This window comes from Eubalaena glacialis, chromosome 12 (genome assembly GCF_028564815.1).
Source record: "Eubalaena glacialis isolate mEubGla1 chromosome 12, mEubGla1.1.hap2.+ XY, whole genome shotgun sequence".
Taxonomy (NCBI): Eukaryota; Metazoa; Chordata; class Mammalia; order Artiodactyla; family Balaenidae; genus Eubalaena; species Eubalaena glacialis.
Genome location: NC_083727.1, coordinates 99,081,201 through 99,105,505, shown reverse-complemented (window position 1 = coordinate 99,105,505; position 24,305 = coordinate 99,081,201). Strand labels below are relative to the sequence as shown.

At 42.0% G+C, this 24,305-nt stretch overlaps 1 protein-coding gene across 2 annotated transcripts in view; it reads left to right on the top strand.

Annotated features, from left to right (window-relative positions):
• The window catches only part of IMPG1 (interphotoreceptor matrix proteoglycan 1), a 126,355-nt gene that overhangs the window by 15,764 nt on the left and 86,286 nt on the right, over positions 1 to 24,305 (top strand). For both annotated transcript variants that reach the window (XM_061207431.1, XM_061207430.1), the window contains 9 exons: positions 5,517 to 5,683; positions 5,952 to 5,980; positions 8,393 to 8,457; positions 9,056 to 9,159; positions 11,341 to 11,493; positions 17,894 to 17,952; positions 21,080 to 21,100; positions 22,436 to 22,683; positions 24,112 to 24,188. In XM_061207431.1, coding sequence (XP_061063414.1) covers positions 5,517 to 5,683; positions 5,952 to 5,980; positions 8,393 to 8,457; positions 9,056 to 9,159; positions 11,341 to 11,493; positions 17,894 to 17,952; positions 21,080 to 21,100; positions 22,436 to 22,683; positions 24,112 to 24,188 — 923 coding nt within the window. The remainder of the gene's footprint in view (positions 1 to 5,516; positions 5,684 to 5,951; positions 5,981 to 8,392; positions 8,458 to 9,055; positions 9,160 to 11,340; positions 11,494 to 17,893; positions 17,953 to 21,079; positions 21,101 to 22,435; positions 22,684 to 24,111; positions 24,189 to 24,305) is intronic.

The window sequence follows — 24,305 nt, the reverse complement described above, 5'->3', positions numbered from 1 at the left end:
ATGAATAATAAGCCTTCGAAACTATGGTAGATCTGTGCTTGTATGTTTTAAAACCATGTCCTGTGCAACACAGAACCATGAGAGCATTTAACAAGCCACGAGAAAGCCTTGGCCTCTGGGTTTTACCTCTTTGTTTTATTTTTGCCAAAGCCCACTATTAAATCCTAATGTTGTAAGAAGCACAGGATGATTGCAATGTTAGGAATCTGTGCAAGCTGATTGATGACTTAAGATTTCACTTTTCAAAAACCACATTACAATCCCAATCCTCCCTCCCTTCTTGATAAGTTTCAGTTGTTTATTGCTGATCCAGTAAAAATGTCTGAAGCTGGGAAACCTGGAGGCACAAATTAGCAGTGGTTACCAAGATATAATGCAGGGGTGTTAACGGGATTTACAGCACAATTACTGTGGTTTCCATCAGAGCTACAGTGTAGTTTTTACCCCAAGACAGCATTACAGGACTCTTACAGCATTCCCGGAAATCATGATGGAGTTCAATCACACCACAGCCATCAGTAGCTGTCCTTGTCATTCACTTACCGTGGATGAAAAAAAAAATCCCATGGCTTCTTCTTTAAATGAAAGAAAAGAATCTTTGGTAACTGCTATTAAATTCCCCAGGTAGCTTGTCTGGCTGCATCCTAAACGCAAGTCACCTTACATGTGAAAACTGAGGAGGTTTACTGATTTCCACCTTGATCATAATAGATGTTTGCTTCCACTCCAAAAAGCACAGTCACCCTGCTCTATTTCAAGCCTATTGACTAGAACGAGCTGGTTCAATTCTAGCCTGTGATGTGTTGCACATTCTGACAACTGAAAACTATGTCATCAACTAACATCCCACCAAGTTCTTAAGTATTTACATCTATAAGATGTGCAAAAGTTGAATTAATCTGGGTGTTCTTATTGGGTTTGGGAAGCATAATTAACTAACAGTATCAAAAATATCAAGCCCTGGGCTTCCCTGGTGGCAGCGCAGTGGTTAGGAATCTGCCTGCCAATGCAAGGGACACAGGTTCGAGCCCTGGCCCGGAAAGATCCCACATGCCGCGGAGCAACTAAGCCCGTGCGCCACAACTACAGAGCCTGACCTCTAGAGCCCGCAAACCACAACTACTGAGCCCACGTGCCACAACTACTGAAGCCTGGGTGCCTAGAGCCCGTGCTCCACAACAAGAGAAGCCACGACAATGAGAAGCCCGCGCACCGCAACGAAGAGTAGCCCCCGCTCACCGCATCTAGAGAAAGCCCGCGCACACCAACGAAGACCCAACACAGCCAAAAATAAATAAAATAAATTAAAAAAAAAAATCAAGCCCTATGTTCCTCATATGTCTCATTTTATGTGGAAGTAAAAAGATACTTGCTTTCTGACAGAAGGCACACCCGCAGAGAAATGACAGCTACTGGGTCAGAGTCAGAGGGAGGACTCTAATTATAGAAAATCAAGTGCACGATATTAAAATTCTGAGGTCCTAGCACAGCACCTCTGCATATGGATGCAGAAGCAAAGAGGTCATTGGGAATGCAAAGAAAAGACAGTGCCACATGTAAAGCATTCATTTTGGAGGTACCTACACATTGATCGGACAATGACATTGGTAAATTTCATGTTATTTGTTAATGGATAGGAGCATAAATACGTGGGATATGCATCGCATTGACTATGAACCCAGCTGTCGCTAACTATTTTCACGTAACTTCTAATCCTTTGCGACGTTCACAAGTAGGATTCATCACAGGTATTTGTAGAATAGACTATTGCTGCAACCAAATTTTTAGCTCTGAATTTTATTCTTAGCTCTTTATTCTTGATTAGGTTTGCCTCTTTCATTCTTGCTTCCCTGGATGAAACAAACCACTGTTTCTCTCCCCACAGCAATGACAGCCTATTATCTTTATGGCTGCCCTTGGGTGATATGAAATTTTACTGTTCACCAGCATGGGTTTCTTAAGTCTAACAAATTGATTCACAAAGAAACTAGAAATAAGACCCAGCTGTAAAGCAGTGTTTCTTTGACAGAGTAACCCAGTTATCGTTCTCATAGCTGCTTTTGCAAAATTATCTGTTGATGTTTTGCAAACTTAGAGGAGACAGCGCCCACATTCCTCAAATCAAATGGAATACTGAGCTATTTCTCTTCCCAGTGCTTAAAGCAACACAAGGTCCAATGTTCTGAGCTTCCTGATAGAATCGCGAAGATTTCCTCAGAAAGCACAGACACAAGGGTCACGGTCGTTTCTGGTAGTTTCCCAGGCAGAACCTCCGCTCCCACCAAGCAGACTCTCTCCTCTGTGACTGCCTCCCTTCAAAGTCCTCTGTGAGTCCTTTGTGATTTCACCCCTCCCCATGTCTCTCTCTCTCTCTCTCCCTCCCTCCCTTCCTCTATCTCTCTCCACTTTCTCTTTCTCCCAACTCCAATATTAAAAGCTAGATCTTTCTTTCACATTAATGTGTGACTCGGAGAAAGTTAAAGGTGAAGGGAATCCTAGTTCTTGCTACTCAAACTGCTGTCCACAGACCAGCAGCATCACGTCACCTGGGGGCTTGTAAGAAACGCAGGTGTTCAGATGGCTCCCCAGACCTACTTCATAATCTGCATTCTCATATGAGAAGATGCCCGGGTAATCTTGCTCCTTCACCTGCGGCCCTTTCTCCCACCTCAGGGACACAGAAATCCCTCGTCCCTACTAAAACCTACTTTTCCCAAAGACTCTGAGAGAACGTTCTCCCTGAAGCACAAATGCCTGAAGCTGCTTGAAGAATTATTTCCCTGTGGCACTGTCGTTTACAGTGATCAAAATGTCGGGATGAAACAGGGACCAGTATCTTTTCTTTAGACGATTTTTGAGGGGCAGGATTTTGGTGACTCCTCTGATGTCATTTTTCTGGCATCCTGGAAGCTCAGCACAAATCAGGAGGCACAGAATCCTTCTGTGATCAAGAGAACAGGAGCACCAGCCCATGACTCACTGGCAGAGTCATCCATCCTTGCTAAGGGAGCCTCAAATAAAAACCTTGAAAGTTGAGGCATCAAAAGACCTCAGGGCTGGGAGGAGTCTGAAAACCTCTGAAAAGTTGGATTTTTCTAACCTCTTGGTTTACCTTTCTGCACCATCTTTGTCTGACTCTATTGGGAAGGATTGCCACAAGGATTTTGGAGAAAGCCGGAGCCTTGCCTCCCCAGTATCCCCACAGTTGCTTGAGATCTGACCACAGAACCTCAGCCTTTCTGCTGAATGTCTCAGCCTAGGCTGTTTGATGATGTAGGAAAAACCCCAGGCAACACACACCTCAAATGTGGAAAACTCGATGGCACTTTTGAGGTGGTGGGCACTGCAAACCACCCCCCCCCGGGTCTGTGGGTTCTGGTCAGGTTGCCGCTAGTAAATGACCTGAGTTTCTGTTGGTCTGGAATTCTCTTTGTCTCTTAAAACAGAAAGCTAAGAGAAACCCAGATGTGGACCAAGTGGGGAGTGAGGGAAGGTAAAGCACTGGAGTAAGAGTCTCCAGACTGGGCTTCTCATACCTTGTCCCCCCCCATAACCCATAACCCCTTTTCTCTGCATGGCAGTCAGAGGGTTTCTTTAGAAAGTCAGATGATGTCAGCTTCTACTCCAAAGCACCCCCTTGCTCCTCATCCCTCCAGAGTTGAAGATCAACATATTACAATTGCTTATGACCAAAGTCTTCTATCTTTTTTTCCTAACTTAATCCCCTAAAATAATTTTTAAATTAGGTGCCCTCTTGAGAGCTTTTCTGTTGACACCTAAAGTTTTTCATCATAAGCTTAAATAATTGGATAAGATGTAACTTCTGGTGAGCTGTAAATATTGATATTGAAAATAAAATAGGAATTAAAGCATTCTCATATATACAGTGGAATCTATCATAGATACTCAATACTTACCATCAAGTACTCTACAAATGCATGAACAAACCCTTCCAAACAGCAGGCAATGTCACGTGGTCCCTTTTCCTCCACACACCCACATTTCCATCCCACCTCTCACTGCAGAGTCTTATCTTAATGTAATTTAGGTCATACTTGAGAGTCTGTTATGGGTTGCTCTAAAATACTTATCAGTAACAAAAATGTAAGTAAATTGAAATTACATTTTTTACTTATTTCCTAAATAAATAACTTATTTTACTTATTTCCAGAAATTTCTTCTGGATTCAGTTGCATTTATAATTATTTTTAATATATAAAATTGATTAAAGGAAGTAGATATAAGTTTGACAAAAGTTTTTAATTTTTTATTGATGGATATAAGCTCAGATATTGGTTTGGGGTAACTATTGTTTATAGATACAAATTTAGGAACAAAGCTTTGGAAGGGGCCAATTTAAATGAAGGGCCTATAGCTTAAGGTCCACTAGCTTCTGCCTCTGGATAGATGGGGTTGCTTTGGTGCTGTCCCTCTATTAGTTCATGTGCCATTATTTATTATTCCTATTATGCATTGCTAACATTAGACAGGATTTAACATCCATTTTATCCCTATGCTTTGCCTTAGTTTCACTTAAATGCTGAGAAAACGTGTTACATAAATAAGTAGACGGGAAAAGATGCAGTTTTGTTACAGTAGCATCCTTATTCTTAAGTTCCTCTGGCATTTTATGCTAACAATCACATCGTGATCTGCCATCATTATTTTTAACGATCTATCAGCTGTTGACTTCATTAGGACTTCTTCTAATGTGTTGAAGGCAAAGCATCAGAAACTGCCCTACTTGCAAAAACTGTGTGTTTGCCCTTGACTAAGTTCACTCCCTGTCTTAATCTCAAACACAGTTATTTCAAATACCCTTTGCGTGGCAACCTAGGGGCACTGTGCCATCACAGGAAGACTATGGATGGGGAGATGGGGGAAGGATGACGGCCAAAGGGAAAGTGAGGAAGGAAAGATGTGTTGTTAGGCAAACCAATTTAGGAAAACACGATAGGGAAGTTGAGATCTAGAAATTGAGTCTCTTTCAATGTCTGTGTGCCTGTTTACCCCTTGGAAAGTCTGCAGATACAGCGGGGTACCTGTGCCCCAGTTGAAGATGACTGGGCTGCAAGACCTGCACCATCTCTGTGCCTCTCACCACATCCTTCCGTGTTCATCCTCTATGACTCTCAGCCTTGCTCTGGCCACAGTGACCTTTTTTACTGTTTCTTTAATGTGCCCAGCGTTCTCCAGCCTTGGGGCCTCTTCCCAAGCTGTTCAAAAGTCACCTTGATCATGAGGCCTTCCTCAACCACCCTATTATAAATAGCAGTCTTACACACACACACACACACACACACTTGTATTTCTATCTCCCTTCTTTTATTTTTCTCCACGGTGCATATAGGGGCTCGATAAATATTTGTTAAGTGAATTAATCTCTATGGGCTATAGGCTAGTGTATCGCATAAGCCATGACAGAGCTTGCCGTGTTTAAGATTGGGCTTGGGTTGGGAGAAGGGCATCGTCTCAGGATGTGGCCGTTTCTCCCTCCTCACGGCGCCGCCTTGCAGTGTGCCAGGAAGCAGCGTGGGAAGCGCATCGGATCTTTCTGGATCGCATCCCTGACCCAGGGGAATACCAGGACTGGGTCAGCATCTGCCAGCAGGAGACTTTCTGCCTCTTTGACATTGGGAGAAATTTCAGCAACTCCCAGGAACACCTGGATCTTCTTCAGCAGGTGAGTTTAAACACAGAGTGTTGGGAACCCGGTCCAAATAGCTCCCAGGCCTCCAGACCCTGCCCCTTTTGAACTGGTTCCCCCAGGGTAAGGGTTGGCTGAAGAAATGCTTAGAGAGATCTGAGAAGGCCAACAGGAATTTTAGTCCTGCAAAATAACATTTTACAGGCGGATTGAAGTGAAATTAAAGGGAACAGGGAATGAAAATAGACTTTGGCTCTTCAGTTGGCATTGTCTCTTGACAAAATTACTTTTTATCTTCCTACAGAGGATAAAACAGAGAAACTTCCTTGAGAGGTGAGTACCCAAAATACAGTGCAGCATGCTTTTGACTTTTGAAAGATCACATGATGGAGTGAGACTGAGCTATTGTGCCTTTATATTATTTCAGCTACTGAGATCAGAGTAGGTTATTCTGACAGACACTTTATGCATATATTTTGCTGAAGATAAATGAGTATATAAAAGGGAAATGGATAGACCTTATAGATCGAGATAGATGTTTGCACTATATTTGCAGATAAAATGAATGCAATACTGTGTGATAATTATCTAACATGTTTTTTACTTATTAGATACAGAGCAATTAAAATAGTTTAATTTTTAGAACTGATGAAAAATATTAGTTACATCAGGAACATGTTGAATGCAGTCAGAGAGCAACCTGAATTTTGAACTCTCATTTGGTATTCTGTAAAGTGTTAGTATTTCTCAAACTAAACCGAAGCACTGAGCTGTGTCTTCTACAAGAACCGAATATCAAATAAGAAAATCGAAATGCAAAGAAAAAGCAAAGTACATCTGATAAAATGATTAAAGAAGAGAGATGCTGTTGCCAAACTCTAAACTCACAAATTACACTCATAACAGTTAGATATCTAAAACTGAAGATAATAATACTGCAGACAGAGCCACAAATTGGGCTGTATGAATTACAATTCTTTATAATGCTTTTCACAGGTGTTCCTTGGTTTCTGTTCCCTTTGTCACAACCTGGCCCAGGACCTTATTAATTTACACTGTGCAAAACGTCAAATCCTTGCCTCTAACCTCTTCCCCTCCTTAACTTGCATAACTGCTCCTGGGTTAATACATCGGAGATATTCCTTTTTTTACACTGAGCCTTGTTCAAAGGCTTTTCAAAAATACTCCCGCATCTTCCCCTCGGCCTTCTGAATATCCATTCCCACCCTTCTCCACGCGCTCTGTGTGCAGAGGGCTGAGCGGGAGGGACTGACTCACTGGCCTCCCTTGGCCTCTGACTTCTGGGAAGGACCAGCCAATGTGGATCAGGAAATCAGAGGGAGGGTAGGGTGAGGTGAGCGAATTTATCACCTCCCCACGGCCCTGACCTGCAGAGTCTTCCAGGGCTACGGACCTCTTTCAGCAGCAGCTCAGCTCCTGTCAGGCAGCCCTCTCTTTCCACAGAGCCTTCTCTGTCTCTGCTTGGCGGTAACTGCTGCATCATCTCACCCCTCCTGGAGAGGGGAGCTTTGAGTACCTCGCTGTTATCACCCACGGGTTCTGCACTCACCCTTGTGGTTGCTCGTATACTCTTCCCATGACTTAGAAAGTAAGGCCTTTAGTAGACGTTGCTCAAATTACCCAACTCTGAGTGAGCCATCTCTTCCCTCTCAGGACCTCCACTGAGGCAGAGGCCAAACGAATTCATCAAGGTCTTCACACCCTGACCTTTCCAGCTTTGCCCTCCATGAGCCAGGATCCCACCACTGCCACCATGACACTTCCTCACCACATCCAGACCACACCCTGCTCATCCTGGGCTCTGACCACAGCCTTCCCCTCTGCCTGAAGAACCTGTCTTCTCCACCCCACCCACCGGAATCCTGCTCTCCTTTCAAGCTCCCTAGTCCCCTACAACCACAGAGGACCTAGCCATTCCCTCTGGTCTTCCATCAGCGTGAGCCACTATTTAGATCAAACAGTCAACCATGACTATATTGTACAAACACAGACATAATCCTTTGAGACCTAATAGCTTATAGTAAGAAATCTTTCAGTGAGCTTCAATAGCTATCACTACTGCTACTCCTTTCTAAATAAAGCTTGCTAGAATGGGCTAATGTGATATGCAGACAGCTCTATAACCATGACCTTGGATGACACTCCCTGGCATTGCAAACCTACCCACAACTCCCTGGCAGGTTACCATTGCAGGCAATGATTATGTCCAGAATAGGGATTCAATACACCTGCATTATCCAGAAATCTCTCTCTCTCATTATCGTAACCACAAGAGTTACTTTATCAGATAAACTGAATGACTCTCTGAATTTACAGGTTTGAGGGTCTGAGATTTTAGCAAGAATATTTCAGTCATAGACCATGTGATCAATTATCTTTGATGTCAACGACACAGTTGAAGCACATTTGGGGCTATAAAACATCGGACCCCCAGAACCATCTTTGCCTGCTATGAAAATGCTCCCCAGAACGGCAAAAAGCCAAGATGCTTATGGAAAACCCCTGGAGTCAAACATAATTATTTTGGGGTTGTTTGACTTTTTCTTCAAAGAAAATATATTAGAAGATTACTTCTGTAATGAAAATATAGGTAAACCTAGTTTTAAAATATACTTTCTCTCTAATTTTTAGGTCTATTCAGTATAAGCAAACTTAAATGCATTTCCTCTATTGTCATCAAGCTCCTTTTCACCATCTCTTTTTTATTTCCTATTGTGCTAATAGAAAAGATGAAATATCCACAAAGGAGACATTAGGAGAGCCTGGTGAAACCCCTGTGCTTTCAACAGGTAAGCTTAGAACTCCTCGTTTCATCTGCTACTGAACCTTAATTCAAACCATCATGAAAGCATGTTATTTGAAAAGCAATGGTTCATTGAAGTTGACACAGTGTATAATGCACTTTCTCAAAACTAACTTGTATTTCTAACCTTACAAAATAATTTAAATTCATAGCATACGTCTTGGAAAATACAGAAAAGAATAAAAACAAAACCGAATCACCCATTATCCTACAACTTGGAGGCAATCATCGATATTTTCCAACAAACAAATTCAAGATAATGTATTCATGTGTCCTTAGCATAGTCACAAAAAGAAAAAGTAACCAGATCTCATTAGGCAAAACCATTTAACTGTAACACATCTAGGGGAGCTCCAAACTTGCGTTCTGGAAAGGAATAATGAGGAATTTAAGTGGGATCAAGAGTCTGAGTTATATTTTGCTCAAGATCATATTTGTGTGATCTTAAAAGAAAATGAGTTCAGAATGCACCTAACATCTGTAATTTCCAGAGTGACAGGAAAAGCATGTGACATGGTGACCTCATTCTAATTTAAACTCCTCCAGCCTTATTTTCATGCCTGTACTTTTTTAAATTTCCACAGACGTTGCCAGTGTCTCACCCGGGTCCCTGCCTCCCCCTCCTGATGACACACTCTTCAACGAAATCCTCAACAACACCCTTCTGGACACCAAGATGCTTACAATAGTAAGAAGTTCTCAATCTAGCTCTTCACATGTCTGTTTGGTTTCATTAGTAAAACAGGGAAAGACAAGGGATGGACTGGCCATTCACTGTTATTAGTGCTGCATTTTTATCACCCCAAGTAAGAGTCGGTGACTTCCTTCTATTCACTGTTCTCACTTCTTCCAAGGGAGGGACTGAAAGGAAAAGAAATAGATTGGAGACTAGGATAAAGTGAGAGAAGTTGCAACTTAATTATTAACTCCAGGAGGGCAGGGGCCCTTCTTCCCTCAGTGCCTAACAGAACCTATGTACAGCAGGTGCTCACCAAGGGTTAGAGTGAGTAAATGATGGGTGAATGAATGAATGAATACATCAGTCAACCCATCAATGAAGTTCTTTCTCCACTGAAGTGTAATCACACACTGACAGCAAGGGCAGAGGTCTTCTTCCCAGTCATGTCCAGCACGAATAGACCAGATAAATATCCAAATGACCGAAATCCTGCATGTCAAGCTGGGGAAAAATAAAAACAGTGTTTTCTGGCAAAAAGCAACACTGGCCACCACTCTGAGTGAGAGGGCATGCAGGATTGTTAGGGAATTGAATGTTGGTTATCACTAAAGGGGGACTTTTTAATTGAAGTATAGTTGATTTACAATATTTTGTTAGTTTCAGGTGTACAGCAAAGTGGTTCAATGGTTTTATATACTCCATTTAAAGTTATGACAAAATAATGGCTATATTCCCCGTGCTGTACAATAGATCCTTGTTGTTTATTTATTTGATACATGGTAGTTTGCATCTCCTAATCAAAAGGGAGACATGCTTAACCTCTCCAAAAGCTTTGAGCCCAGACGCTCAGTACAGAAGCAGGCAAACACCACTCCCTTTGCTCCTGTGATAGGGTTGTGGCAGCACAAGGCAGGCAGCAGACCCAGAAGAGGGCAGTAATATAAGGAAGGGACCCCAAATCAGAAGCTGGATCTTATGCTGCCACTGCCACAGGTCTACCATTCCCTGTGGTCTGTGAGGCTTCTCTGGCCCTTTCCTCTTCCGGTGACCCTCCCTCCAAGGCACAGATCAAAGCCAGAAGGTGAAGGCAGGAAGTTCAGTCTCACCATCTCTACATGGAAATTCAGAGATGAGAACCCTGCTGGCCATTCTCTCTGGGCTTTAGGCTGGATGACTGTAGACTTGATGGAACTACTGCTATGAACAAAGAATTTAAATGTTCTGTTTTTCTCAAAAATACTGTTTCATCAACAGTGAAAACTGCTGTTGAAAAAAATTATTGAGATTAAACATATTCACTGCAAAATTTCTAAGACAACTCCAGTCTGCCTTCTCTCTTTTCTCACATTACCTGTGTCCCATCTCCTTCAAAGTCTGATATAGGTCCCTCCTCTACTGTAAATATCCCCTGAATATTTTATTTCACATTCATCATATCCTCCCGTTAACATCCTTTTCGCCACCTACATCTATATTTATTCTTTCATTCAGCAAACATTGGGCCATGCACTAAAGATACTAAGATGAGCAGGACTCAGTCCGGTCCTTCAAGGAATTTATAGTGCACATAAGGGCAACAAAATAGCCTAAGTGCTATGACTGAAGACAGCAGATGTATAGACAAAATAATAGGCTAGGACAGGTTGCTGAGGTTGTGACCCGCCTTGTCATGGATATTCACTGAGAGTTTCGTGCAGAAATGGTCTCATGTTTTTTGCTTTGAGGGATTCAATGAAGTGTGAGAATCACGCTGGATTCAAGGAGATTTTATGTGGAGTGACAAGATTACCATATTAAAAAAAACCTTCTATATGAGTGTATCAGAGGTACCAAATGAGCAATTCAGATGTCATTTGCTAGTGCAAAGGTTCAGAGAAGGCAAAGATTTCTACCCTAGATGGTAGAGGAGATGTTTTTTAGATGAACCAAAGGATATTGGTAAAAAGTAAATAAGTGTGTGTGTGTCTAAATGCTTTCATGAAGAGCACACAGTCATAAAATGATGGAGTTCTCAAGGATTCTACATAATTAACTCATTGGAGCTTTGATACTTTGTCTCTCCGTGAAATTCTTCATAACCCACTTCCTGAGACAGTATCAACATATATTATACAATGTAACCATTTGCTCATGGTTTATATGAACAGAATCCCTTCTCTCTTTTTTTTTTTTTTTTTAACTCTAACCCAGGAAAGAGAAGTAGAATTCACTGATGCTGCTGAGGATGCCCTAGAGCAGAAAGTGGGGCTAAGCGTCTCTCTGGCAAAGCAGAAGTTCAAGGAAGAGCTCACCGACTCCCAGTCCCCGTATTACCAGGAGGTTGCAGCCAAGTCTCAGCTTCAGGTGAGTGAACCCACCTCACACAACCAGAGCCCAGGGCAGGACTCAGATCTGGGAGCCAACAGCACAGAAATCGTCTTGGTTCATCTTCCTGTGACCAGGCATTCTTTTCATTTATTTATTTATTTTTTTTTTTTTTTTTTTTTTTTTTTACCTTTTGACCCCTTCACCCATTTCTCCTACCTTCCACCCATCTCTACGTCTGACAATCACCAATCTATTGTTTGTATCTATGAGCTTGGTTTCGGGGGGGGGTCTTTTGCTTTGTTTTTAGGTTCCACATATACGTGAGATCATTCAGTATTTGTCTTTCTCTCTCTAACTTATTTCACCTAGCGTAATGCCCTCGAGATCCATCCATGTTGTCGGAAATGGCAAGATTTCATTCTTTTTATGGCTGAATAATATTGCATTGCGTATGATGTATTCCATCTTCTTTATCAATTCATCCATTGGTGGACACTCGGGTTGTCTCCATTTCCTGGTTATTGTAAATAATGCTACAATGACCATGAATCTTTTCAAATAATGCTACAATGACCATGAATCTTTTCAAATTAGTGTTTTCATTTTCTTCAGAACTGGAATGAAGTGGAATTGCTGGATGATATGATAGTTCTATTTTTAATTTTTTGAAGAATCTCCGCACTGTTTCGATAGTAGCCGCACCATTTACATTCCTGCCAACAGTGCACAAGGGTTCCCTTCTCTCCGCACCCTCTCCAGCACTTGTTATTTTTAAAAGGCATGGCATTCTTCATGGGTGATAAGTGGAAGAAGTTATATGGTCCACATCATCCGTCACTAAATCAAGACACTATCCCAAGATGGCTCTTCCATCTCTGACCATCATCGCACCTGCCTGTTCCTGGTTAATTTAAAAAGCTCTTCATTCTCTGCAGGATAAATCCAAACTGTCATGCTGAACTTGGCATTTATTTGCCATGATAAGACTCCTGTCTTCCTTTCCAGCCTCCTCTTAACACCAGTTCTTTACCATCCCCCTCTTTACACTCTACTTTCCAGAAATGCGAACTGGTTGCAAATCTTTTCTTACCTTTAGTCTTTACATGGGCTGCCTTCTCTGTCTGGAATGCCCTTCCCTGAGTTGCATTTTACAAACTTCGTCATGAAATGTTCTCTCTACGCATCCTGGGTTCAGTGCCTCTCCTCTGGGCTAACAGCCGGTGCCCACTGTTGTCACAGCACTTATCACCTTGTCTTGAGATTGTTTGTCTGCACGTCTATGGCTTTCGTTGTCTCCACTCCCCTCTGCTCTCCAGCCACACTCACTGCCATGAGGGCATGAGCTTCCCCCTGAGGGCAGGAACTGCTTCTTTCATCTCTGCTGCTTACCTCCTAATACAGGGCTTGGGATGCAGTTAACTACTCAGTAACTGTTTGTAGAAATGCAATTGAAATTAGAAGCATCCATGAGATGATGTAACCATGAACTACATTTATGAACAGCCTGGGTGCCCAAGCATCTTAGCGTGGCCAGAGAACAACAGGCGCCTAGCTCTCATACTTGGAAAATTCAATGCTTTCCTCCTCTCAGCTGGAGAGGAGATGAATAACAGAAACATTCTCAACCTCCAACCTCTCCCTGCATCAGCATTCAGTCAAATGTAAAGAATCTTTTCTATGAACTTCAAAGAGAAAGCATCAGCATGGGATATTTATGAACCAGAGAAGTACTTAGACATGGATTAGTAGATAGAATGAATTAAAGAATTGTCTGTTAACTTTTCTATTTGTTCTTTGAAATATTCTTTTCAACAGATCCTTAGGCTAGTCAGATTATCTTAAAATTGGATAATTGGCCATAGACTGTATTCACTGACCTGTTGTTAATTTTCTAAGCACCTAAAACAACCTGATGTAAAATAATGCAGAGAAATCATAATTTTTTTAAATCTGAGTTTTAGTCTTGTTTCTGCCCAAGAATTAGCCGTGAGAATTTGGGGATCACTTCCCTGACCTTGATTCCTCATTTAGAAACTAAAGTGCCTTTCCAAGTCTAAAATGCTCTGTATCGAAATAGTAGTACTGTTCTTAACGTTTTATATATGTTAACGGGATTATTTACGGGATTCTATACTTAAAGTAAAATCATTTCTCTTTTTGACAAGTGAGGATACTGAGATGCAGGGAGATTAATTAATACACCCAACCATGTCACACCTATTAACTGGCAGAGCCAAGGTTCAGACCCAGGCAGCCTGACACCAGAACCCGTGCTCTTAACCACTCTGCTATACTTTCTATTTTTCCCAAATAAATATGCATGGGGAAAGGATTTTTGTATCAGCAAATGAACATGCCTCTGAAAAATGTATCAACCAAAGAAGAGTATGTCTTGCTGGATCTTGTTCCAGAGGCCATCACATCAGTCTTGCTGGTTCCATTTACATGGTCGCTGGTGCCCCTCTTCTCAGCACATCTGTTCCCCTTCCAGGCACCTGAGCAGTCCGACCGCCCAGCAGCTGCCATGAGATAACCAGCCAGCCTCACCACAGCCCAACACTTGCATTAGCTCAGCCATTCAGGCCTAATCAGGAATTAATGGCCAGTGCTTTGCAGTAATTTAATTTTCACAATAAACTTAATGACCAATTTAATACAAATGTCAAAAGGAATGCTTAGTTGTTGTCTGAATGCTTTCTCTTGTGCAAACATCCAGGAGAACTCAACACGGCTGCCTTTTTTTTAACATACATTCCAGCAGAATCAGGAAGGCCTCTGTGCATTTCACATTATTAATAAGGTCAACTGGGCACTTAATTAGCAATTTAGTGGTTAGCCGCTCCATGATCAGAAGTTCTCCGGAAGATAAGTTAGCAGAATTAACCGAAGGCCTTTGTCATCGCTTCCTTAGATGCCTTCTGCACCCTCCTAATCAAAGCTGATTCTTAATCAGTCACAGCCAGGTTCACAGAGAGGACACGGACACGAGCAATCAATCCCGTCCACAGGAGCCGGGGCTTAGGGGCTGCTCTCCCCACGAGGCTCCCTGCTGCGCACGTTGCAGCCGGGGCTTCTCCGGAAGCAGTTCTGTGTGTGATGGATTGTTTTCAGATGTGTAACGGCATCGCTGGTATCCTGGACCAGAAAGATGGACAAGTCAGGGTCTGAACCTTGAGCTCCAGAACCTGCAGCTTACACTTAAAACAGTCCACGCCAGGTGCTGTCACTGGAATGGCATTTGGGGGCACAAACGCCTTGTGGCCCCAGAGCCATTTGTCACAGGGCATCCACTGAGCTTTCCCACCTGCCCCCGTAATAAAGATCAGCTCTACGGAAACTGGCCTCCTCTCTCACCTCTATGAAGCCCACCGTGGGGTGGGAGTGGAGGCACAGAAACTTATTACCCAGGCCCCCTGCCCTTGACCTCTATGAGGACCTTCATCCTGTCCTTCCCCCCTGAAGTCTGTCAAAAACAACGGACTGAAGGCTTGCTCTGCCTTGCCAGCCTCCATGCTATGTGCCCACTGAGGAAGTAGAAGTAAATCAAGCTTTAATGAACTGGGAATCCAGTAGAGGAGGCAAAGACTAAGTAAATAAATAAAACAATATTACCAGCTCTCTGCTCACCGTGTCAGGCACTCACTAGTTATTCCTTATGACAACCTTACAATATACGTATTGTTATCCCATTTTGGCTAAGAAGACCAAGATTCAGAGAGATTAAGCGATAAACTCAAGGTCTTGCAGCTAGAAGGTAGCAGAACCGATATTTAAACTCAGGTGTGTACAGCCATCTCCACATCACCCAAAAGCTGAGCTACCTTCATCACTGCAGTTGTTACACACTCAGGGAACAAAACTACTTTTAATACTGGTACAATAAAATATAATTTAGATGGTAAATCAGTCTGCTGGAAAAAAAAAATCCACGATGCACTCCAAAGCCCAATGTAAGTGATTTGGGGACTATCTGTGCGTCACCGCTCTAGTCTTTGGCATAGATCATGTAGACTCAGCAGTAATTTTAGATACAGTGACAAGGCAGTGGCATATTGATGGGTTTAGAGAAAGAAAAGATGCTCTCAACCTGACTAAGCAAAGTTTGCTGAGTCCCTACTACATGGATGACGATCTGCTAGGGACTGGGAGGAAAGGAGATAAAGATGAATAAATAGGACACAATCCCTGAGCCCAGGAAGCATAATCTCAATGAAAAGACGGCATACCCCTCATGGACGGTTTTACGGGACGTATGGCAATAAGTTCTAGAACAGTAGGGAGAAGAAATAATGGAGCCTGACTTGGGGGAGCTACAAATGCTTTTCAATAGAGAAGATGCTTGAGCTGCCTTTGAATGATGGCATGGGGGAGGCATTCAATGAGCAGAGGGTAGGAGAATTTGCATTTGGGGCTAAAGGGAAGAAAAGGTCACAGAAGTCCAGAGGAAGTACATGTCATATTTGGGGAGACACAGGAATTCGTTTAGTGTGACCAGAGGACACGATATTGGCCAAGCGGTTAAGGATGGCAGGAAGTGCAAATGGAAAGGTACTTGGAGGGGCAGATTGTGGAGGGTCTTAAATATCATTCTAAAGAATTGGACCTTATCCAGTAGGCACTGCAGCCCATCACAGGATTTTTAGTGAAAAGCAACAGATAGGGAATGATTAACTTGGGAAGAAAGTATAGTCAAGGGGACATCTTCCTTCGCTCGCCCCAGCACACCCCCAAAACCCATTTCCCTTCCCTCCCCCTACACGCATCCAGAAAACCATTCAGCAGTGTCAGAGGGGAGACAGTGAGGGTGTGCCTGCCATGGGAATAAGAAGAACGTGGTGGAAACAGAAGTCATGTGGAATTCAGACTAGCAGGCATTGGTGACTGGACAGCAGGAGCACAGAGGGAAGGTGTGTAGGGTTGCTGGGCTCTCTGGATGGAAGACCATGGGTGCTCGTGACCCTGACCGAGACAGGGAGCCCGGGAGGAAAGGCAGATCTGGAAGGAAGAGATTCACTCTGGTTTGGGCGTATCTAGTTGGTGGCAAAGTTGGGATTTTCATGTGAAGAACTCCAAGCTGCATCTCAGGTGATTGTGGAAGCCGTGGGAGAAAACCAGAACCCCCAACGAGAGGCAGAGGGGAGTGGGTGCAGGGAAAGGGGGACAGGGGGTGGGCCCTCCTTTCAGTGCTTTACTACTAACTGCTATCACTTCCTCGTGGTCTCTCTTGCCTCCCTGCCTCCCACGAGTCAACTGGATGGGGCAGAGCCCATTTCCATGGTGATGTGTCCTGAGAGCCTAGCACAGAACCCACAGCAGAGCTTCCTGCGTACATGGGAGCGTGCGTGCGATGGGGGGTTGAGAATGCAGACCTGCAGAATCCTTACAGCTGAGGGAGAGGGTGAAGTCAGAAAGAGGATGGAGTGAAGGAGACTGAGAAAGTGGCCAGAGAGATGGAAAAAGAACCCTAGAAAAGCAGGGACTCCATGGAAAAGGAGTGGAAAGTGCCCCTGGGTTTGGAGAGGACCATCCTTGCTGGGAGAACCCAGAGGCAGAAGCCAGGCCGCCGTGGATCTGGGAGCCATTGAGTACTGCAATTGTAAGTTGTTCTGATCATGCACCTCATGAGCAAGATGAAATCAAGAAAATGTAAAGTCCACATAAATCTAAGAGCAGAACTAATAAGATTAGAATTTGCTTCTACCATTTTTTTTACTCATTCATTTTTTTTCAATTGAAATATGGTTGCTGTACAATATGGTATGTTACAGGTGTACAATACAGTGATTCACAATTTTTAAAGGTTTTATTCCATTTATAGTTATTATAAAATATTGGCTATATTCCCTGTGCTGTACAATGGATCCTTGTAGCTTATTTTATACCTAATAGTTTGTACTTAACCCCTTACCCCTACCTTGCCCCCCCCTTCCCTCTCCCCACTGGTAACCACTAGTTTGTTCTATCTGTGAGTCTGCTTCTTTTTTGTTGTATTCACTAGTTTGATGTATGCTTCTACCATGTTATTTAGGTACAGCAGCCAGTTTGACTTTAATAATCCCTTTAACATTACAGATATTTTCCAAATCATATAATTCAATTCAGAAAATATGATCATTACTCTGTGTGTATAAATAAAAATACTGTAGCCAAAAAAGTTTCTTCCAAATATCACCTTAAAATTATTTCATATTTTATGTAAAGTAACCAGTAAAGCAGGTCAGAACTACCCAATTACAGCTTTTAAATAAATAGCAAAACACTTTCCTCTGGGTTTCAGAAATAAATGAGAACAAAAAGTTTGGCCTCAATCGTTACTTCAATTTTCCATTTTCACTTTTTTCCCCTAACTCATCAAAAGTGTTTAGGCTTTTTCAGTTAGGTAAGATCTGACCCAGTAGAACCAAAGAGTATTTCATAAATTTCTTTCTCTCTGCAGTTGCAAAAGGTATTTAAGAAACTTCCAGGATTCAAAGAAATCCATGTGTCAGGATTTAGGTAAGAGAATCGGACTCTTCTCAATTTTTAACTTACTTTCTCGCTATCCCCTTTTAAAAGCAATGTCATGAGGATTTTAAGGTCACTTTTATCCCAATTGCTTAGCTCCACCAAATCCTGAAATATGAATACATTTCAGATTAAGGAGTTGTCTAATTAGAACGTGACTCTAGGTGATTTTTAAGGAGTAACACAGGAGCCGTCCTCCTTCCTTCCTCCGGAGTCAGAAACACGGCTTTCTGCAGAGAGCTCATCGCTGTCTTTGGCAATGTCATTTACCAAACCTCTTAGCAAAACCCCTCAGCAGAGACAGGTCCAGAAAAGTAGCAATTAGTTACCTTGATGTCAATTGCCTGATTTCCTATCCAATGCTAAATACCGTCATCGTTTAAGCAAATCAGGCTGATCCTAGGGAGACAGGGGAAACTAATCAAAAGTGGTACCTATAAGGGTACGAGAATTGGGTAGACAGGGATGGGGATGCAACGATTGATACCTGTTTTATCACTTTGATGTCTGACCGTACTTTTATACCATTCTGTTGTCTGGTCCATAGTAATGTATTACCATGCAAAATTTATAAAACTGAATATTTAAATAGAAGACATGAAATAAAATAGTGCCACGCTAAAGCAGGGTTGCATCATGTTCCCACAGATTTCCCATAAGCAGGCCTATATCCAGTAGCATCTCAATATTCCAATGTGGGTTCAGGAGTTTTGGCAAGACTTTTGCATCTTTCTTTTAAGTTCTCACTATTCAAAACATCTACAAGGGGGATCATAATGTGGTATTTTTTTAACTGTGCCACAGGGCATATATCAGCCCTGGTGTGAGCAGAGGAAGTCCATCCTCTGCTAAGTCCATTCTAAGTCCATCCCTTGCACTGAGGGGGATTTGTAAAACAGGAGGGCAGGCCTCTCTCAAAGTTCTTCCTGGCCTGTCCCCATCTGTTGTCTTAAAGCAAGAAGGTCCACAGGGTGGGTCCCACATGCTCACAAAGAACAGCCGTGTAGGTGGGGGGCTCCACCCATTTATTTCTCTCGAAGCTATCAGGCCCCTCTGATTTGTGTAACTCCAGAGGAAGGACATGTTGAACCATGAAAGTAACAACAGATGAAACCCTTAACATTTACCGAAGCAGACTCATTTTTCTTTATTTCAAGATGCTGCTCCACAGTATTCCATGTGAAATCAGATGGATTAGAGAGAAATAAAAGGTGATAGGAGAATACTCTGCATAGATGCAAGGTCTTCTGGATAGACCACTGCAGTTAAAGAACAAATTTTTAATTTAAACCTGAAGGAAATGATAGGAACAGTTCTGTTGGTGAATGTTCAAATGCTCATTATCTCCTCCCTTCAAATAAATGAAAAACTAATAATAATAAAAAAAATCTGTTTCAGAAGAAAACCAAAATGTTAGGTGATAAAATTTTGCAAGGTAAATATTTTAAAGTTATTATATCCTCTGAAACTGCATCTTTCCCGTGTGTTTTTCTCTGTAAGAGTTTATCCTTCTTTCTGTCAAGGATGCTTATAAAGTATATTTGATCACATCTTCCCAGTGATTTCCATTATGTTATGTAGACTTAGTCTCCCAGAAAACATTTTGACCCCCGAATACAATAAATAATATGCTTATGAGTGTGGCAAACTTTTAATAATGAAAAACAATGCTCAGAATATTGTAAAGTAAACTTGTTATGAAGGAAATTGCTTTCTCATGGAGTCAGATTCTCCCACAGAAGACCTAAAATCCCAGGAGCCTCAAGGTACCCTCTTTCTGTGAGCTCACTCTTATAAAGCCTGATCTACAATTAAACAAGTACTTTTATATTAGTGACCTCATTTGATTCCTTTAACACAACTGGGAAGAAGTTAGAACATCTATTATTAACACAGTTATAAGGAGGAACATTAAAAGTTCCACTTTAAATATTGCTTTATCTCTTAAAGCAAATATGAGAAACTATTAACAATCATTCAATCTAGTTGGAGGGTATATTCCTTCAAAAACGTGTACACAGATATCCACAGCAGCTTAATTTGTATTAGCCAAGAACTGGAAACAACCCAAATGGCCATCAGCAGAGTCATAGATAAACAAATTGTGGTATATTCTTACCATAGACAGCTACTCAGCAAAAGAATGAACTACTGGAATGCACAACAGCATAGATTCATCTCAGAATAATTATGTTGAGTGAAAGATGCCCAAAAAAAGGAGTATGATATAATTCCATTTGCATTTAACTCTGGATAATGCAAACTAGTCTACAGTGAGTGAAGACAGATGAGCTTCTAAACTAAATTCACGTTATATGCCCAGAGAAGTCCAAAATGTTGTCATCAGTCTGGTGACCAAATGGCTTTTTTTTCTGGCACAAACAGGTGGTGGCGTGGCAAAATGAGCCCAGGCTCATGGTCTTCCAGGCCAGGGTTAGAATCTTGGCTCTGCTACTTTCCCACTGACAGCTTTCCCTCTCTCTGCATCTTCCCTTATCTATAAAATGGTGATCGTGTTGTTGAAAAGATTAAATGAAGAAGCATGTAAACTGCCTGCAACAGACCACCCACTCGGTAAACAGGTGTTTGCTTTTCCTGCAACCTGTTGCGTGGTGAATTGTTCCATCCCCTCAAGGCTTACTGATTAAAGCAATTCAAAAAACAGTCAACAAAATTCCAGTTCCAGCGTCTGGCCTCAGATAAATTACCTTCAGGAATAAACGAAGGGGATAAGAAACCCATTTATAAAATACTTTTTAGAACAACTTCCTGGCACCAGCACCCCACTGGAAACCTAAGATGTATAGGATATATTTGAAGGCTCTGTAAAAGGAATATAAGGAAATCAAAGAGTTCAAGTACCTAAACTCTTTGAACTAAGGCTCAAATCCTAATAAGAAACATCATAGAATAATGTTTACTTCCTGAGATTCATATGGTTCTCAAAACTTCTATCCAAAGTCTGAGGGCAGTTTATATGTTTCCTTCAAAGCTCTGAACCAACATGGGAGACAATGAAACTTTTTTTTTGTATGTGATTGATTCATCGAATGTCTCAATAAATTTCACGAAAGTTCCTTCTCCCTTGCATGTTCCCGTCGTGTATGATGAAACGAAGACCAAAGAAAGAAAGAGATGGGTAAATAGAACTTTTTTTTTAATGTTATGAAATACAGTACATTTCCCCACACACACACGTTTATGTGCTAAACTCTTACAGATTATTTTTACAAGTAATGTCTGGGGTAAGCCAGTGTCTTTTTACTGGTGTCTTATTTAAATGGGAGTATTTGATCAATTGCTAAGTAGTAGAAAAGAACCCTCAAATCAAAATCACTACGTGGAGAAGCAGGTAAACAGTGACCTGATCAGCGGAAGTGTGTTCTATAAAACTCAAAAGCTTTTCAAAAGAAAAACATAATAACACATATCTGTGATGCAAGTATGTTTCAACAATTTCTTAAATGTCATTTGTGATGGGAAGTTGTCAGTCTAGATGCACACTTGTGCATGCAAGCCGCCTAGGTCTGTAATAAAGCAGAGAAACTGATTTGCCACTTGGTTCCCAGGTCAGTGTGAATGGGGAAAGGGCCCACTGTATCCAGCTTGGCTCCTGTAATTGGGGAAATAACCAACTGTAGACACTGACTGATCGTGTGACCTGAAGAACTGCCGAGAATACACATTATCGGTTCCTGTGGCCTTTAAAACATTTTTGTATCCCTCTGTGTGGATTTATGGCATAAACTAAGAGGTAAAACCTGGTCCTAGAAGACAGAACTAGAGAGGATCCTATTTCATGTTTACATGAGTAAAGGCGCTGATTCAATAAATATGATAACAAATACAGTTAATCATGAACTACTTCCCTTTCTCTTTTCTCACGTCTTCCTTCTAAGATGTTATTTTAAAAGCAACTTGAAGAAGAGATTATGTTTAATATAGTGTTGTACTTTTTAATTAAAAAATACTTCTTCAAAAAAGTAGAAAAGAAATAGCCTTGAGAACTGAAGCTTTGACTTGGCTACAACACGTACATATTGTTGTCCCCCTGCTATATCCTACAGGAGGCTACTTGTAGGGAAAAAAAAAAAAGACAATTCATCCTTCTTGCTGATTGGCACTTATAAGACCACGAAAACACTGATCAATACCAGCAACTCTTGACAACTAACTTTTTCACAAAGACCTGAAGTGAAAATTTATGGTCACTTGTTCCAGTTAATAGTCTCTCTTCAAGCTGGATTTCAGTCCCATCATACATTCTATTTCAGAGCTGAAATATATGTCAATTCTTTTTCTACCTTTCAAATTTCTGACAAACACTGAAATTAGTTTCAAGTGTGTGATATTCGTTAAAAGCCCGTCAGGAAAGAGGTTGAAGCTGTCCTGAAGCTTTGTAGCAACATAGTGATTCTCTTTACAAGGCATGTAACAATGGCTTTGGATGTGATGTGTCCTCTGCGATCTACAGGTCAAGCTCTACAGAGATGCAACTTACAGCCATCTTTCAGAGAAACAAGGCAGAAGCAAAAAGCCCTGCAGGTGACCTCCTGTCTTTTGATTCCAACAAAATTGAAAGTGAAGGAGACCTTCCTGGGACGATGGAGGAAGACAAGCAAATGGAAATCTACCCCACAGCTTTAGACCTCAGAAAGCTGATCAGCAAAGCTCTGGAGGAAGACCCGTCCTTGGATATGGGGTCAATTCAGTTCACTGATGGTCAGTGGGTGATTTCATAGTTCTGAGTTTATCCTCATCCTGACAGAGAGATGAGGAAGTGTGACTGTCTCCTGGTCACTGTCATTTTAACTTGGGTCCTGTAGAGTCAATCATTTCGGTGACAGGCAAATCATGGATGGTTATCATTTCTGTCTTTCCTCACTGCCCCCTGGGTCTCATTCAATGAGCCTTTCGTGACCACTTCACACCAAAAATAGCTCTAGGGAAGCCAAGAGGCTCAGCTCAGTCCAGCTCAACCACAGTCATCCAGTGGAGCCCAGGTAGGGAAAAGAACCCGAGGAAAGTTCTGTTCCCCTGGCACAGCCCAGATTCCCTCATCTAGTAAATGGGTCAGGTTCCAGATGGCACATTTGAATTAGGATAATTTGAAAAGAGTTTGATAAAGGGACTATTTATAAAGGTTTCCCTAATGCCCAGAGGACTAGGACAGTTCCCCGGGGCTAGAAGCACCAAGGCCCCACTACTACCTCCAGGCCTGAAGGGCTGTCTAACGATCTAAGCCATCCCAAAGACAGGGAGCAAGGAACCACTGATATGGTCCATATAAGTCAACCTCCCAGGGCAGGAAGTAGTGGGGAGAGAAGATAGTGGATCTAAAGAAATCAACAGATAATCAGGCTCACTCAGGGTCCTCAGAGGGGGCCTGGAGGGACCCAGGAGCCTGGAACTCTTCACCCAGTACTCTTGGCATAATAGATGGGCACTAGAAATGCCATCTTAATGTGACATGGCGTGAAACTGGCATTCTCTGTCAGTTCTGTTTCTGTAGTTTAGATAGTCAAACTCAACTCTGGAAAACTTTACAAAGATCCCTTGGGATGAGATGTAGGGTACGTCACTAAGGTTGTCAGTAAACATTAAAATCCTCTCGGTTCACTTTTGAATTTCTAGGCGAGGAAAGTTCAGTGAAAACTTCAGACTCATCTCTGAGAGCATCTGGTACTCTGGGTTGGTCTCTTGGTTGAACCCTTTGGGATAATCTGAGAATTGGGCTTCAGGGTAGAAGTAGGACTCGCAAGGACTCACATTCGGTCCTTGGTTCCAGTATTTATTCTAGCCATTTCTTTCTTTGTCAACTTAGTTATATTTTTGTCCCCACTGACCTAGCCAATCAGTTGGCCTGCTTGGTCCAAATGTGTACAACAAAACTAAAGACCCTAAAAATCCACCTTAATAACTGTTCTTATCCCATAGACTTGCAAGATGCACCCCTTGCATCCATCCTTCAGCAGGTCACTCAGATCAATGACCACTAGTGCATCTGAGGCTGATTTCTTGATGATTTGTTGTACCACTCCTTAAGAACTGATTATCGCCACATTTCCCCACCTTCACTGTTTTACTGCTCCAACCACAAAAGAAAAAAAGAAAAAGAAACACTCAAACCTTGTGATTTTTCACCCACAGAAATTGTTGGGTCTTTGCCGCCTCTTGATCCTGACACCCAATCGGTGCTGCCCACCCTCCTCGCTGATATCACAAAGGTGAGTTTGCTGTCCTTCTGTTCTTCAAATAGGAACAAAGCCTCGAAATCTTCCATCAGAAAAAATCAGCTTAAGGACTGAACAGAGCAAGATCCCCTCTGCCATGCTAAATATAAC